At 37.4% G+C, this 17,340-nt stretch overlaps 1 protein-coding gene across 4 annotated transcripts in view; it reads right to left on the bottom strand.

Annotated features, from left to right (window-relative positions):
* The window catches only part of Wapl (WAPL cohesin release factor), a 71,622-nt gene that overhangs the window by 10,122 nt on the left and 44,160 nt on the right, over positions 1-17,340 (bottom strand). For 3 of the 4 annotated variants that reach the window (XM_042690104.1, XM_042690105.1, XM_042690106.1), the window contains exons 6-15: positions 16,986-17,138; positions 16,487-16,623; positions 15,569-15,680; positions 13,050-13,277; positions 7,904-8,015; positions 7,192-7,289; positions 5,436-5,512; positions 2,758-2,933; positions 2,157-2,272; positions 1,035-1,199 (exon numbers count right to left, since the gene is read on the bottom strand). In XM_042690104.1, the coding sequence (XP_042546038.1) occupies positions 1,035-1,199; positions 2,157-2,272; positions 2,758-2,933; positions 5,436-5,512; positions 7,192-7,289; positions 7,904-8,015; positions 13,050-13,277; positions 15,569-15,680; positions 16,487-16,623; positions 16,986-17,138 (1,374 nt within the window). The remainder of the gene's footprint in view (positions 1-1,034; positions 1,200-2,156; positions 2,273-2,757; positions 2,934-5,435; positions 5,513-7,191; positions 7,290-7,903; positions 8,016-13,049; positions 13,278-15,568; positions 15,681-16,486; positions 16,624-16,985; positions 17,139-17,340) is intronic. The other variant, XM_042690107.1, reaches the window with a different exon arrangement.

Genomic DNA, 17,340 nt, shown 5'->3' with positions numbered 1-17,340 from the left:
ATTGAAAGGTGTAGTTTACATGGTAGAGCACCAGCCATGAGCAAAAAAGCTAAGCAAAAGGTTAAGACCCTGAGATTAAGGTCTTGCGCGTGTACACACAAGCGCACGCATGCACACAGAATTGCAAGTCCTTTTTTGACACTTGAGTGGAAAGCAGTATCCAAAAGGTAGTATAATCTATAAACAAAAATTTATAGACTGGCTTAAAAAAAAAAAAGCCAGGCCTGATACAGGATGATAACCTGAAGGAAGAAAGCTTCCTTTAATGTAGAGTGCAAAAGCAGAATATTAAGCTCAAGCAGTAGCATCCCAGGGATGATTTATATGTGGTCATCCTGAACTTCATGTAAAGGAGAAGGATAAGAGAGCATGACAGAAAATAAGACTTTACAAACTCTATCTCATCCCACTATCCCCGTGCTCTGCTACTATGCCCCTTCCCAATTCTAATTTTCTGTCATCCATACAACCTAATGAAGCCTGGGCACAAATGAGACCCATAAGTAAATGCTAGAAAATTTGACATGGATGGGATGGAGTTGGGATTGTATTCCCAATTTGTGATCAATAATCAATTTTTGATTCATAAAGCCTTGTCTCTGCTTTTAGTAACAATGCTTAAGTGATTATATATTGGGGAAAGACAGTAGGAAAAGGAGTGTAGTCTGAACCTCTGTATCCCTTATTGCTCTGTAGAAAAATTGTGCTATTAAAAAAAAACAAAACTGTTTAAAACTCTGGTTTAAAATAAAACAAAGTGTCACAGTAGCTAATTATGAAAAACAGGTGCAAATGTAACAATGAACTCGCCTCAAGTATAACAAATGTAGGCTTAAAACAAACAAACAAAAAAACACTTAAATTAATACCAGTAATACTGATACAGCTTGTGAATCCATGGTTATCCAATAAAATCTGGCATCGTGGAAAGACAAACAAACAACCCCCCCCAAAACAAAAAACGTGTAACTCAGAAAAGAAATTAGACAGATCAACAACTGCAGATGTCAACTTGTTCTTAGACTGATGATTACCTGCACTAAAGCCTGAACAGCATGAACTTGTCCAGCTATCCTTAAACTATCATGTCCTTCTCCACTACAGAAGGAAGAATCAAAAGAACAGGAGGTTTCCATGTTGACGAGACAGTGTCGATTCCGAGCGCTGTATTCCACCAGATTTATCAGAAGGCCCAAGCCCTAAGTGTTTAAGAAAACACATGTTATCACAGATGAGAACTTATAAGCAAATGAATACCACACTGTGTAATTTTTATTGGCACACAAAAACCTCAGTGTTTTTCCATCTAATAAAATGGTTAGACAACTAGTATGTAAGATACTGTTCCGAAAGAATCATTTTCAATCACCACTTTCCATTTACAGTTTTCATTTTTTACAAAGTCGTTTGTAAGAAATAAAAAATGTTTATCAAACTGTAACCCTTTTGTACATCATTTCTATAATAAAAAAATGGAAAAACGACATGTTCAATGAGGAATACTTCAAAATAACAACAACATGTTAAACTGATTGTTTTCTTTAAAAAATATAATTTTATTGTTATTGCTAAGGTATCATACTGAGGGGTTACTATTTCATAAGTCAGGTAATGAATGTCACCCCTTCCTTCTCTTGCCCCTAGTTTCCCCCTATCCCTGCTCACACGTTGCGTAGTTCATTTTCTACGTAGTGTCGACTGTGTAGGTACCAAGCCTCACTTTGTCCATCCTTCCTCCCTCCACTTTTGTACCCCCTATGTCCCCTCAAAGACAGAAAAAAGAAAACACACAACAAAAAGCAGAAACAAACACTACCACTAATATAAACCTCATATTTCCATTCTCTGGAATTTGTTTTGACAAATAGCATTTTAAATGTTCAGAGGTGTTACACCTTTGAGTTCCTGCCTGAAGAGTATTCTCTTTTAGTCTCACTGTGTGTGAATTCTTAAGTCCTGTATATTTCATCATGCCCTGATGATTTTAGATCTAGCTTCCACATAGGAGAAAACATGTACAATTTGTCTCTGAGCTTGGATTACCTCACTTAACATGATCTGCTCTAGGTTAAACTGATTCTTAAAGGCAAGCTTAGATCAAAGTTTTCCTCTACATAGATAAAATACTGGTCTCTAAAATAGTCACTTCAACTCACCAACACTCGGATGTCAAACCTCTGCTCCTGAGGTAAATACTTTGGAACCTGAAGCACACAATTCATTGCTGTACCTATGAGGCCATCCTGTTCTCCTGTTTTGGTGCTGCCCCATTCTGAAATAGAATACAAGCAGGAAAAGCATGACTGATTCTTCCTGTGGGCATTACAAACTAGACTTATTAAAGTGAATTTTCTTATTTCTGGTCCTGGGATTTGAACTCTGGGCTCTGTCCCTGAGCATCTCTGTGCTCAAGGCTAGTGCTCTACCACTTGAGCCACAGTGCCATTTCTAGTTTTTTTCTGTTTATGTGGCACTAAGGAATTGAATCCAGGGCTTCATGCATTCTAGGCAAGCACTCTACAACATTCCTATTAATGTAGAAATGGATAACTATTCCTTTGGTCAAATACACTTGTTATTTCCAAACCATTCTACTAAGGGCTGGTCATAAAAGTAAAAACTCCTAAAAGTATCTCTATATACAAATGAGTCAATTCTATAATGGAGAACTGCAAAATAAACTATATCAAATAAAGAAGGGGACTACCTTGTTTCTATGGGTAATATACAAATTTCCAATGGGAAAACATTACTTACCATTGTCATTAGTTAAATTGAGCAATACCCCAATGATGGCTCTCATGCAGTCCTCCACTGCTTTGCCTACATGGTTAGTTACATTCTGGTGAGGGAGAGGCTTACTGTCAGCCATGCAAATGCTGTTCTCAGCGCGGTTATATTGCTGAATCAATTCTTCACAATGCTGTAATGCTCTTAAAAGAAAAGAAAATGCATTATTAAGGAGAAAACAAAAAGCACAGGTTAATACAACACATTCTTATCTATTGGAGCCTAAAAACCATCAGATCATCTGGGAGTTAAAACATTTTAGCAATCTAATCATGTACCAAGTGTGCCTGGTATCTCATGAGGTGCTGAATTTCATTTTGTTTTTAGAAAATTTAAAAAACTTTTAAATTCACTTCCTCTAAGGAAGTTAATTGAATATTTAGACAAAATCCAGGCACTGAAGATTCACAACTATAATCCGAGCTGCTCAGGAAGCTGAGATCTGAGGATCACAGTTCAGTCAGCCCAGGCAGGAAAGACCGAAAGATTCTTATCTCTAATCAACTAAAAAAAAAAAAAAAAACAAAAGCTGAAAGTGGAACTGTGGCCCAAGTGGTATAGCCTAGCCTTGAGCATAAAAAAAATTCAATCCCGGGCTGGGAAAGTAGCTCAGTGGTAGAGCACTTGCCTTGCATGCATGAGGCCCTGGGTTCGGTTCCTCAGCACCACATAAGCAAAAAGAAAAAAGCTGGAAGTGGCGCTGTGGCTCAACTGGTAGAGCGCTAGCCTTGAGCTGAAGAGCTGAGGGACAGCGCCCAGGCCTAGAGTTCAGGCTCCACGACCAGACCCCAAAAAAAATTCAATCCCCAAGACAGGCACACACAATAGAAAGGTTAGTTAACACCAGGTTGACAACCTGAATGCATACAAAGAAGGATACTAAATGTGATAAAAGAAAAAATTACAAAATCAGGACAAAAGAAGAGATGGAAGTGTTGTGATATTTGGATTTGCTTCAATACTTGAGGTTAGCTAAAAGGTCGAGAAAAGACTGAATTTGCTTCAAAATAACATAGGAAGTAAGGAAGGATGATGTTTTAGACAGTAACAAGACTTGCCCTGATTAGCAATTACTCAAGCCAAATAACATGTAGATAAGGGTTTATAGTGCTATTTTGAAATAAGAGGCTAAAATATAAACTGAGAGTCAAATTACGGGAGGTGGAGGGGGAGTCTCCCTTTGATAAGGACACTGGATATATTTCCAAAGATAATAAGGGATCATAGAAACTCAGTGTTTAAAGATTATTTTTTTCAAACAGAGATCTACAGAAATTCCCACAGTATTGTGCTGGCTAGGCTAAGGGCCAGGGAACTAAGGCAGAGTTATCAAAAATTAGGACAGCTATTAAGCTGCTGAGTAAGAAGACAGAACCAGAACGGGAGACATACACACACTAAGGTGACAGCATTTCCCTAATTGTGATGGAGGCTGGCTAGGGAGAATGGGGAATACAGAGAACTACACATAGATCTGGGAAATGAGATATAAAGGCCAGAAGAAAAGGGTTATACAAATCCACTTAGAACAAAAAGACTAATGATTAGTGGTCATTATATGCCAAACACTGTTCTTTCTACTAAACCTTACATATTTTAACTAATTCACTTGTATATATTTTCCTTTTTTTTTTTTTTGGGGTCCAGTCGTGGGGCCTGAACTCTGGGCCTGGGCGCTGTCCCTCAGCTCTTCAGCTCAAGGCTAGCGCTCTACCACTTGAGCCACAGCGCCACTTCCGGCTTTTTTTCTTTTTTGCTTATGTGGTGCTGAGGAATCGAACCCAGGGCCTCATGCATGCAAGGCAAGCGCTCTACCAATGAACCACCTTCCCAGCTCCTTGTATATATTTTTCTAAGACTTTTTTTTTTTTTTGGGTTGGTTGTGGGGCTTGAACTCTGAGCTTGGGCACTGTCCCTCAGCTCTTCAGCTCAAGGAGAGTACTCTACCGTTTGAGCCACAGCACCACTTCCAGTTTCCTAAGGGAAACAGACTTTCCTGCCCAGGCTGGCTTTGAACTGTGATCCTCAGATCTCAGCCTCCTGAGTAACTAGGATTACAGGCATGAGCCACCGGCGTCTGGCTCTAAGATTCTTTTAAATCATTAAAAATTACATTTATACACATATTACTTTGTATATAAAATATATTTTATATATATTGAAAGCTATATCAACTCATTTTATTATAATAGTCACTCTAGGGGAGAGATAATTACTATCTTCATTGTTATGAAACTGGAATTCATCTCAAGACATTCTGGATCCAGAACCTACTCTTTTGTCTTTTTTTTTTTTGGGGGGGGGGGGGTGTCCGGTCGTGGGACCTGAACTCTGGGCCTGGGTGCTGTCTCTCAGCTCTTCAGCTCAAGGATAGCACTCTACCACTTGAGCCACAGCGCCACTTCCGGCTTTTTTCTTTCTGCTTATGTGATGCTGAGGAATCGAACCCAGGGCCTCATGCATGCAAGGCAAGCGCTCTACCACTGAGCCACCTTCCCAGCCCCTCTTTTGTCTTTATAAGGTACTCTGACTTATAAAACTCAACAGATACAGCATTTTACTGAGGAAAGTAATATAACTTTATTTCCTTTAAAATCAACCCGAGTGTTTTAAGTAGATAATGGGAAGTTTTTACAGAAACTTACTTAGCTGATGAAATAATGAGTTGTGAATCTTTATATGCTATCAAGTAGCTTTGATTCTCTGGATTATGCACTGTTACCTAAAAAGGGAAGAATATGAAATGATTTTGGCAATCCATAACTTTTATATGCTCAATAACAACCTATATCTGGTGCCTTAAAGGATACAAAGATGAGGCACTAATGGCCCTGTTATCTAAGGAAATAACTACAACTCAAATTTTCTAAAATGGAGATACCAGTTTCTTATAAAATTAAAACATCACTATCATAATTACTCATTCATAACTAATGTTACTCTTTACTATCACCAAACTAAATTGACAAGTACTTTGTCAGAAGTCTCCAACTTAAATATTTGAACTTAAAATACATTTATAATGCCAGGTGCCAGCACAAAAATAAAAAGAGGAAAAAAGTAATGTTTTATCTAATGTACAGAAAGTACTCTAGAAGGAAACAATTCCATCAATGTTTGGCTAATGAGATCTAATCGATAATTATACATCTTGAAATTCACTTGCAGTTTTGGGTTTTCTTGGGTGGCAATCCAGGGCCTTGAACTCAGGGCCTGGGTACTGTCTCCAAGCGTTTTTGTTCAAGGCTAGCACTCTACCATGAGAGCCACAGCTCCATTTCTGGCTTTTTTTTGAGGGGGGAGGGAGGCATAGTGATTTGTATCATAGACTTTCAAACCAGGTCTGACTTCAAACAATCAGTCCTCATATCTCAACCTCCTCAGTAGCTAAGATTACAGGCAGGAGCCAACAGTGCCTGGCCACTGCAGTAAAATTTTAATCTACACTCTCCTAGGTAGTCAATTGTAAAAGCAAATAATAATAATAATAAATAAAAAAAAATACACTTACCGTGAGGTTCGATACCAATATTCTCCAAAGCCAAATATTGTGCCTGCAGTCTGACTCAAAGCCAATAAAAGCTTATACATCAGGCTGGCCACCAGTGTCTCATTACTATAATCTTAGAGAATGAGATCTGACAACTGAGGTTTAAAGCCAGCCTGAGTAGAATAGTCTGCAAGACTATCCCTATATAACCAGCAAAAAAAAATTAAAGCTGGAGGTATGGCTCAAGTAGCAGAGTACAAGTTAAAAATGAAACAAAAACAAACAACAACAAAATAGCTGTATTAATATGCACATAAAGTTTCATTTGGAGCAATATTACCTCCTCTTTTTTGTATTCTTTGGAGACTATGTAGCTCACTATGTAACCCTGACTCCCTCTGAACTTGACTCCCTAGCTTCATCCTCCCAAGTGTTAGCATTCCAAGCAAACACCACAATGCCCAGCAATACATACATCCTTAAGATAATAAACTGCTCCCAGGTGCTGGTGGCTCACACCTATAATCCTAGCTATGCAGAAGGCTGAGATCTGAGGATTGCCAACCCAGGCAGGAAAGTCCATGAGACCCTTATCTCCAATTAATCAACAGAAAACTGGAAGAAAACTCGAAGTGGTGCTGTTGCTCAAAGTAGTAGAGCACTAACCTTGAGCAGAAAAGCTCAGGAACAGCACTCAAGCCCTGAGTTCAAGCCCCATGACCAACAAAAATAAATATAAAACGGGAGATAATTATCATGATAACAAAAAACTGCTCATTAAGTTGCTCATTAACAGTTCATTTCTCAATGAATATATGCACTTTCAATTTGGATCAACAAAGAAACTAGAGATATACAAAATATCACCATTAAAAGCGAGTAATCACTACAAAATTATAGTTCATACTTACACTTTCTAAAACTCGTAAACATCTCTCTGCTCCCCATAATGAAGCTACTAGTTTCTCTTCATCTTCATCTCTACTTAAATGATCCACACATTCTTTTACTGGGTGAAAAGAAATGGATGTAAGTTAGTATTTCTTATCCTATCAATACAAACCTGAGGCTACCATCAAAAGTTACCTATGCAACATGCTGTGGGTAGGCTAGAACGTCTCTAAATATGATCTATTCTATGAGTCATAGCATGAGATTTTGAAATCTAACACCCTATATTTCCATAACCTCACAATATCAAGGTATTAATGATCCCGACTTTAAAAGTTAAGAAGTTTGCAGGATGCTACTAAAGACATTTGCAAATAGATAAAATTAATCGTTTTTCTTTTGGTCGGTCATGGGGCTTGAACTCTGGGCCTGAGTACTGTCCCTCAGAGCTCCCCTCAGCAATTCAGCTCAAGGCGATCAGCTCAAGGCAAGCACTCTACCACTTGAGCACAGTGCCACTTCTGGTTTTCTGGTGGTTTATTGGAGATAAAGAGTTTCACGGCTTTTGCTGCCCAGGCTGGCTTTGAACCGCAATCCTCAGATCTCAGCCTCCTAAGTAGTTAGAATTACATGCGTGAGCCACTGTTGCCCAGCTCGATAAAATTAATTTTGAAGTATACAAATGTTTCCTTCAGGATTTAAAATATAAAAAAAAAAAAATCATATACATACCTTTATCTACAATATGATCCAGACCACCCAAAAGCCTGAGTTCTTCTTTAAACCAGTCTCCTGCTCGTTTAGAAGTAAGGGACAGCAATGTCTCCATAGCTAAATGGCCAGTCTAAAAATCAGAAACACCATAGTAAACACTAACATTTAGCAAATAATTCTGAGGCAAAAATTTTAAAATTGTTTCTAACAAAATTTTTTTAAAAAAATGAGCACCTGCTACTAGCCCACTGTTTTCTTTCTTTTTTTAAAATGCAACAGTAATTCACTTTTACTAGCAAAGGTGAATTAACATCTAATTTTATCAGAGTAGTCTACAAAGAAATGTTTTTAACCACATGCTTATTTACATAGAAAAAAAAACTTGTTAAAAGTAGTCTATTTTTGTCATTCCAACATGCACTGGTACTGCTGGTGTAGAGGCTCATGTGTGTGGATTGTTGAATCAAAGGATATATATATATATTTTAAGTGTAAATCAAAATACCAGACTAACTTACCAGAAAAGATGTTAACAAGTAACACTCTTAGGAAAAAAAAGAACGGGAATAGCAGTTGCCCTTAATGTTCAAAAGCAAAGGTTATCACTTTAGGTACAAGGGCTAGGCTTGAGTTGAAAAGCTCAGGGAGGAAGTGGGGCTGTGGCTCAAGTGGTAGAGCGCTCGCCTTGAGCTGAAGAGCACAGGAACAGCGCCCAGGCCCACAGTTCAAGCCCCACGACTGACAAAAAAAAAAAAAAGAAAAGCTCAGGGAAAGTGTCCAGGCACTGAGGACCAACAACAACAAAAAAAATCAGAAATTAAAAGATCACTTTGAACAGCCTGAGATACTTAACTGCTTAAAGTATGTATGTCTGTATTTTTCTACCATAGTAAACTTGAACAATTTCTTACTAATCTTACTTCTACATTTTTGGGGAGAATAGGGGGAGATCAGTGATGGGGCTTGAACTCTGTACCTGGGCATTGTGTCCCTGAGCTTTTTTTTTTTTTCCCGCTCAAGCCTAGTGATCTACCACTTTGAGCTACAGCTTCACTTCTGGTTTTCTAGTGGTTAACTGGAGATGAGCCTTTCCTGCTCAGAGTGGCTTTGAAACTGTAATCCTCAGATCTCAGCCTCCTGAGCAGCTAGGGTCACAGGCAAGTGTGAGCCACCAGTGGCTTATTTCTTCTACTTTGAATTCCCTCTTCCATCACAACCTTATTTTCCTGAATGGCTCCATGTATTGAAGTTCTGTGCAATTTTCTCATTTATACTAAACACAAATACTCTATCCACTTAAGTGTTACAGAAACATCTGAACACTGCTTTTCAGGGTTAGCAGCCTGGGAGCTCCCTGTGGTCACCACATACAAAATGCTTCAGGCCTACTGCTGGAGAGAACACAGGTAAGAACCACATTTAGCCCTTTATTTGACTTTTAACTATTGCTTGCCTTTTTTTAAAGCATAAAGCCACTTCCCAATAAAGAGCAATCTGGTTCTTGATACAAGAAACTTTAGCATAACAGAAGAAATGTTTTAATTAGCAAAGGCTGAAAAGAAGTGGTTATCTTCCCAGAGCTTCTGTCTTTCAAGATGTAAATTTACATCCTGGCATATATTATAATTAGAACTGAATATAAATTAGGTATTTAAAAACACAAACAACAGATCTTACTCGTGAATATATTAGTATTACAAATTTAGAAGACAGCCTAGAAGATTAAAAAAAAAAAGTTTTGTCCAAGGTACTAGAAAACATATTCAAGTGTGCTCGTTTCTCATTCTAGGTCCCACAAAGAGAAGGCTTCCCATTTGATTTCTTTTGCTGTTATTGTTATTGGAACCTGAACTCGCACAGGTTTCTTGCTTATGACTGGCATTCCACCAATTGAGCCATACCTCTACTCCTATATTTCACTAGTTAATTGGAAATGGAGTCTCCCAGACTTTTCTGCCTAGACTGAACCTCAATCTTCAGATCTCAGCTACCCAACTAAATAGATATACGGATACCTGGCTCTAAGAGAAGTTTACTGAAAAAGCTGTTTCAGATAGATCATGAGGCAAAGCAGTGAAGTGGAAGCACTGCTTGTCAAGGAGAAAAAGATTAAGTAAATTAAAGATTAATTTACTAGTACAGTAAAAGAAGAGCTTTACTGTTTGTTTCTAATGGCATAAAAGGGCTTCTACACTGTAAGTGAATATCTTAAAATTTCAATATTCTCCACAGCCATATCACTAATCACATTTAGATTATATCTGAAAATGTAATTTTACTATTTAAATTTATCTTTCTGTTATACATCAGCAATACCAATGAACTTCAAGGGAGAAGTAAGGCTAATAATATAACAAACAAAACGAATATGGGGGGGAGATATTCTTTGAAAACAAAAAACAACTGACTGAATTCACTATACAAATCTAACAGTTTTAAACAAACCTGTAACTAATGTATGTAGGGGGGAAGAGGGGAAGTTAGCATTAGAAGGAGGAAGAGACATCCAAAATTAGCCACTATCCTGTAGGTTAAAACCATGCTGTAGGATTGTTTTTAAATTGGTAATCTAGTAAATTTAACAAACATGGGGCAAGTTCATCCAATAAATGTATCCTTTTATTTAATAGTAAATACCTCAAATGATCCTAAATGTTAAAACAATATAAAAACAAGGCAGAGGTATATTCAATTATGCAGAAAACAAAAATTATAGCTCAAACATACCTCTTATGGCGTTAAAAATTAGTAGTGAAAATATTAAGAATAAATAAAAATTGCTAGTAAGATTTTTGCAGTCAGTATTGGGATTTGAACTCACAGCCTTGTGCTTATGAGACAAGGACTCTACCACTTGAGCCATGTCTCTGGCCATTTTTGTTACTACTTCTTGAATAGGGTCTCTTTTTTGTCCAGATGAGTATTTACCACAATCTATTTGTTTTTGTACCAGGATGGCAGGTGTGTACCACCACACCCAGCTTTTTATTGGTTGAGATGGGAGTCTCACACACTTCTTCACTGAGACTGGCCTCAAACCATGATCCTCCTAATCTCAGGCACATGAATACCTAGGAAAACAGGTGTGTTCCACCACACCTAGCTTAAACTTAAGAGGGAAAATACAGATGGTTAATGGTGACATGGAGGGACTTCCATCTGAGTACAACAGCCATTTCCCCAGTATATTTTTGTTGTTTTGCTTTGTTTTTGCCAGACCTGGAGCTTAAACTCAGGGTTTGGGTTCTATCCCTGAGCTTTTTTTGCTCAAGCCTAGCACTCTGCCACCTGAGTCACAGCAGCACTTCTGGCTTTTTCTGTTTATGTGGTACTGAGGAATGGAACCCAGGGCTTCATTCATGCTAGGCAGGCACTCTACCACTAAAGCCACATTCCCAGCCCTCTCCAGTTCTGGTAAGTACAAAGCACCACCTACACTCTGCCCTTACCTTTTAAAGGCACCTTGTTTTCACTGCCACCATCTACTTTTTAGTCACCATTTATTACCAATTCTCCCTTAATAAAATAGCCCCCACTTGTATACGACTAGTACAGTCATTTGTGTGTATTTTGTTTCTCTCTCTTTTTTTTAGGTCTGAGACTGGGACTCAAACTTAGTACCTGACAGTTCTGCACAGTGGCTAGTGCTCTACCAACTGAACCACACCTCCAATCTTGTTTTCTACATTTTTTGGGGGGGGGGGGGGTCCAGTTGTGGGGCCTGAACTCTGGGCCTAGGCGCTGTCCCTCAGCTCTTCAGCTCAAGGCTAGCGCTCTACCACTTGAGCCACATTGCCACTTCCGGCTTTTTTCTCTTTGCTTATGTGGTGCTGAGCAATCAAACCCAGGGCCTCATGCACGCAAGGCAAGCGCTCTACCACTGAGCCACTTTCCTAGCCCCTTTACATTTTTATAGCAAATGATGCAGGTCTTCAAATAATAGGAAAAAAATAATAAATAATAAAATACTAAATAACAAATAATAGGGGAAAATGTTTTATATTTGAAAACCAGATTGATAGCAATCTTATTTTTTAAAAACCACAAGTCAGTTTATATTGGCCTGATTCAATTATCATTTATTCTACAAATGGCAGAGTCAGAATCAAGCAAAAGCACAGGACAGCCTACTTGAACATGAGGAGTTGTGTTGAGCTTAAGCATAGATATGGGGGGGGGGGGGGGGGGGGAGGCTGTGAAGGTGGCTCAGTGGTAGAGTGCTTGTCTTGCATGTATGAGGCCCTGGGTTCGATTCTTCGGCACCACAAAAGCAGAAAAAGCCGGAAGTGGCACTGTGGCTCAAGTGGTAGAGTGCTATCCTTGAACTGAAGAGCTGAGAGACAGCGCCCAGGTCCAGAGTTCAGGCCCATGACTCCCCTACCCCCCCTCCCCCAATAGATACTGGCCATGACTCTATTGTGAGGGGCATTGCCTGAGAGAACAACAAATGCCTAGGAATCTTCGTCTGGGCATTAATTTAATTAATCGGAATAAAGCCAGGGATAAGCAAATTACTATTCATTGCAAAAGGCCCTTTCAAATCCTCTAAAGTTGTAATTCTTGAAATCTACAAGTAAATAAGAATTCAAGTTGCTAACAGTCTAAATATACAAGAAGGAGAGAAGAAAGAAAGGAAGAAAGGGTACAGACTCAGGAAGGGAAGATAAATCAAGAGAAAAGGATTAGGCAGAAATTTACAGCTTAAGCTCAACACAACTCCTCATGTTCAAGTAGGCTGTCCTGTGCTTTTGCTTGATTCTGACTCTGCCATTTGTAGAATAAATGATAATTCAATCAGGCCAATATAAACTGACTTGTGGTTTTTAAAAAATAAGATTGCTATCAATCTGGTTTTCAAATATAAAACATTTTCCCTTATTATTTGTTATTTAGTATTTTATTATTTATTATTTTTTTCCTATTATTTGAAGACCTGCATCATTTGCTATAAAACTGTACCTGATCCCCGAAGAAGCCTGAAGACAGATGAACTAGTTAAGTGAAATGAATGAATAATTCACAACTAAACTAGAGAAAATTTCCAATTTGTAAAACAAGGACTGGAAAGATTAAATAAACTGTTTTCCCTAAGCCACAGAAGCACCATGACTAAACAGACTTTCTGAAATAAATTTTCACTTTATAATGGAAGTCAATGGTTTACCGTTATATTTTCTAGATCAAGATGCTTGTTGTGCACAGTTTCACAGAGTCTTCGAATTTTTTCTTTAATTTTGTTCATGTCTTTTTCATTTAGTAGCTTAGCTGATGAAGCATCCTGTTCCAGTTCCAAAAGTCGAATCATTAGATCTAGGCTAGCTCGATCAAGATCCATGTTCAAACGATCTCTACTCAATATGTACATCAGGGCAGCTGTACAGAGGGACAGATTCTTCAACAAAACAAAAGTATAGGCAATTACTGACAATATCAAAGAAATAAGACTGTATCAACATTTGTCTACAAGTCAAAAGGCCTAAAACTTACTTTGCTAATTTTGTTGGAGACCATGAATATGCTTGATTCAAGCCAGGAATGGAGTTGTAATACCAGCCCTTTGGATGGGCTATTTAAATAGTATCTATATTCTAACAAGGATACTATATCATTCAGCCTTAGATATCAAGAAGTGACTTGGGTTTGAGATAGTCTAGTTGGAGACATTCTGTATTTCAGAATGTACAGATATATAATTAACTAAAGATTTAAAATTTAAATCTACCAAAGTAGAGAAAATGCAGTCATTTAGTCATGTGATTGTTAACTATTTATAAAACAAATTTTTGGAAATTAGACCACCACATAAAGATCATGAAGAGTTAAAGTAACAGTTAACAAAAATAGTAATATGAGCACATCGGAGGGAAACTAGGAGGAGGACACAGAACTAGAGGGAAACGGGAAAACATACAACAGTGGGACCTATCAGCTGCACTGGACATTGATCAAAACAAAGTTAGCAAGTCAATGGCAGCAATGGGACAGAGGGAATGAGTGGGAAAGAGAGCACAGCTGACACTATGCAAAAGGAAAGGAATGTACGTATCACCCAATGTGGAAGAAATAACTGTACTGTCCAAGCCCATAGAACTCATAAAATTTATAGACCATGATGGACAATTTGCCCCATGAAGGTTAGAACGTATTTGTGACTTCTAAGCATCATTATCCCACATTACTGTGAAATTTGTGAAATTATGGAATCACTTAATCACATTAAAAAATTTGCAAAAATAGCAATACATTAATCTACTTTTAATTGTATAACAAAAAAAATCACTTACAGCTCTCATCAATTCTCCCTCATTATTCTGTACCTGCTATACAATCTGTTAACAGAAGTATGCTCACTTGGACTAAGTACAATATTTTTGGTTTTAAAAGAGCCTGTATTGGAGCCGGGAAGGTGGCTCAGTGGTAGAAGGTTTGCCTTGCATGCATGAGGCCCTGGGTTTGATTCCTCAGCACTACATAAGCAGAAAAAGCCAGAAGTGGCACTGTGGCTCTCAAGTGGTACAGCGCTATCCTTGAGGTGAAGAACTGAGGAACAGCGCCCAGGCCCAGAGTTCAGGCCCCACAAATGACAAAAAAAAAATTAATTCTGTATCACTCAAATACAGACTGACCTGTATGTGCAACCTAATCTCTTTGAATAAAAATATAATTAAGGCCATCTCAAAACATCACAATCAATAATAGTTAGCAATGGAGATTATGAACTTCGACTCTCAAATCTCAGCCTCCTGAGTTGCTAGGATTATAAGTGTAAGCTGCAGATGCCCAGCTAAAGATTATCATTTCTAACTTTTGACGAAATTAGAGCAAATTTTTATTACATTATTGAGAAAAATTTTCAAGAGCAATAAAAGTAAAACAATTTATTCCTTTTCTTAAGTAGCTACCTTCCAGATTCAACACTGGACCAAATGTTGGAAGGTTAGGAGTGGCATTATTTGACTTATGGAGTGGTAATCTCTTTGTATAACTCCTTAATAGCAATTTTTTTTTAAATTTTATAAGTTAGGGGTTGACCTGGGGGTGTACCTCAACTGGCAAGCAACCTGCCCAGTGGTTACTAGAAACTTAGTATTTTCTGAATAGAAAAAATCATAGTTACAGAATCAAATATTCAGCATAGTATGTTAGCTATGGTAAATGAGCAAGATTCTGGTCATATAAATTCAAAATTTAAAATATGAGAAATTAAGTAATTTTAAGAAACAAACACTTATGGCATTATTAATCTATATAGTCAGTAAATAAACTTAATGTGTAATTATTATGGCATTATTAATCTATATAATAAGTAAATACACTCAATGTATAATTAGGGATAAATTTACATGAATATTCAATGGAGTACTTTTGTTTTTGTTTTGAGTCCAAACTGTGTCTTAAACTTATGGCCTTCATGCTCTAGATCTTAACTTGCTTGCACACAGCTGGCTTTCTACCACTTGGGCCATAATTCCAATCCAGTTTTTCTTTTCTCATTAACTGGAAATAAACTAGACTTTGTTGTCCTGGCTGGCTTTGAACCTCAGTCTTTCCTTAGTTTCTTGGGTAGCTAGGATAACAGGTATGCTAATAATATCAGCATCTGGGCTCAATGAAGGTATTTTTGATAGTCAAATAGACAATTTTTTCCAATAATATTTTTCAGCCTCATAAACTGAGAAATACCTGATGGTGCTGTGAATCATCCAAGGTTTTAAAGACCATTGCAACCATTCCATGTGCTCTCAGGTGCATTCGAAAACTGGGCATGGCACATTTAGTAGCCAAGCTAATAACACTAGGAGACAAGAGATTATGTTAGGAGAACTAAAAATAGCTAAAACATTAACTAAAAATAACACTGGTGCCTATTGTGTGATTGAGTACATTGTATTTACAAAAACTAATATGATTTTTAATTGCATTCTTTGTATTACTACTATCACTAAAACCATAGAAGTCCTAGCTACCTTTCATAATACTTTGTTATATAAAAACTGTAAATAATTATATTTGATTGGACTGGATAATACATCCAAGTCAAGATTTTCACTCCTCTATCATACATAAAAGATGATCCACTTCATAAAATGCTTAATCTATCACTCACTTTTTGACATTTTTAGATGAGTGGCAAAAACAAAAAACAAAAACCTGGGTTGGGAAGGTGGCTCAATGGTAGAGTGCTTGCCTTTCATGCATGAGGCCCTGGGTTCATTTCCTTAGCACCACATAAGCAAAAAGAAAAAAGCTGAAAGTGGTGCTGTGGCTCAAGTGGTAGAGTGCTAGCCTTGAGCTGAAGAGCTGAAGGAGTTCAGACCCCACGACCGGACCCAAAAAAAAACCTTAGATTATGGTAGAAACTTTTTCTTCTTTTAAATATCTGGAAACTGACACCTATACTATATACTTAAAACAGAAAAAAGGGTAACAATTGCCCACTTCCCCTCTACTCTATAAAATCTAATCCTGATCACATTCTAATCTATTACTGGCTGACTACTGCAAAATCAAAAGTGTCTAGGTTTTTTAATAATGATTTTTTCAATTGAAAACATTTAATGACACACATACACATAATTATAAAATATAAGAAGGCCTTACCTAAGGCAACGTGTGTTTAGAGGCTGAGTGCTCTTTAAGCCACTTAGCAAATACTCAATGTCATCCGTGAACTCTTGATTTTCACCAAATTCCACCACATCATTGAAGTGCTTCACGTGCTGAACAACAGTATATAACTGCCAAGAAAAAATAAGTTCACTTCTTTTGTAACTAATGAACTAGCATATTTAAACCTACATCCATTCTCTCTCTCTATGTATAAAAACATGCCGTAGTTCAGTAGATGGTAACAAAAATACTTTTAAAACAATGATACTGGTAGGACAATTTAAGTTTGTGGTTCAAAACTGTGTCTTTCAGTGTAGCAATAGTTGTTCAAGACATTACAAAGCTAAATGTTACATATAAAAATCTATCCACCATTATCTTGCCCATGTAATTGTAACCCCTCTGTACAGTATTTTCACAATAAAAAAAAATTACTCTCAAAAGAAAAAAAAAATCTATCCACATGCAGTAAAACTATATGGCTGCTTACTTCTTTGTCTTCTTTTCTGCATTTCAGGGCAGTAACTATATCTTGGTAGGGCTGAGTAGGAAGTGTCACAGTTTTTATCACTTTGAGTGGTGGTGCAGGAGCCTTAAAAACTCCATCATCATTTTGATTTGGTTCCTTTGAAGACAGCCTCACCTATTAATAAAGGTATTAAATTAGTTGCTCTAAATGTACTTTTAAAAGTAATATCTCATCTACCTGGAAAACTACCTTTTAAAAAGTTTTCTTGAGAAAAAAAGGGGGGGGGGTTATTAAAAGGTCCTAATAAATACTTCCAATTTCATGCACTACAGAACAAGATTTGTATGTTTCATAGACAAAAGAACCACTCAGGAAT

Source organism: Dipodomys spectabilis, unplaced genomic scaffold (assembly GCF_019054845.1).
Source record: "Dipodomys spectabilis isolate Male_0828 unplaced genomic scaffold, ASM1905484v1 ptg000136l, whole genome shotgun sequence".
Classification (NCBI taxonomy): Eukaryota; Metazoa; Chordata; class Mammalia; order Rodentia; family Heteromyidae; genus Dipodomys; species Dipodomys spectabilis.
This window is presented reverse-complemented; position numbering and strand designations above follow the sequence as displayed.